Genomic DNA, 243 nt, shown 5'->3' on the forward strand with positions numbered 1-243 from the left:
GGAGCTGCCCCCAGGGTGCTGCTGGTCATCGACGAGCCCCACACCGACTGGTAAGCCACTGCTGCGGACGTCTTCCCGCGGGCCTGGGTCCCCAGATCGTTCCACGATGAGCACTTAATCAAGCGCCGCTTGTGTGCCAGACATCTGGCCCCCTCGCCCAAATCCTCTTCCTTTAAATTATTATGCTGGGCGCTTCCTATGTGCCCTGCCCTTCCTTGCCCCCCACCCAGGTCTTCTAGATCC

At 60.9% G+C, this 243-nt stretch overlaps 1 protein-coding gene across 1 annotated transcript in view; it reads left to right on the forward strand.

The window, feature by feature from the left end:
• Positions 1-243, forward strand: part of SYN1 (synapsin I) — a gene marked incomplete at its 5' end in the record, with an annotated part of 48,902 nt that continues 48,659 nt past the window's right edge. The window contains one exon of the mRNA XM_077762847.1: positions 1-50. Coding sequence (XP_077618973.1) covers positions 1-50 — 50 coding nt within the window. The remainder of the gene's footprint in view (positions 51-243) is intronic.

This window comes from Crocuta crocuta, unplaced genomic scaffold (assembly GCF_008692635.1).
Source record: "Crocuta crocuta isolate KB4526 unplaced genomic scaffold, BGI_CrCroc_1.0 scaffold610, whole genome shotgun sequence".
Lineage (NCBI taxonomy): Eukaryota > Metazoa > Chordata > Mammalia > Carnivora > Hyaenidae > Crocuta > Crocuta crocuta.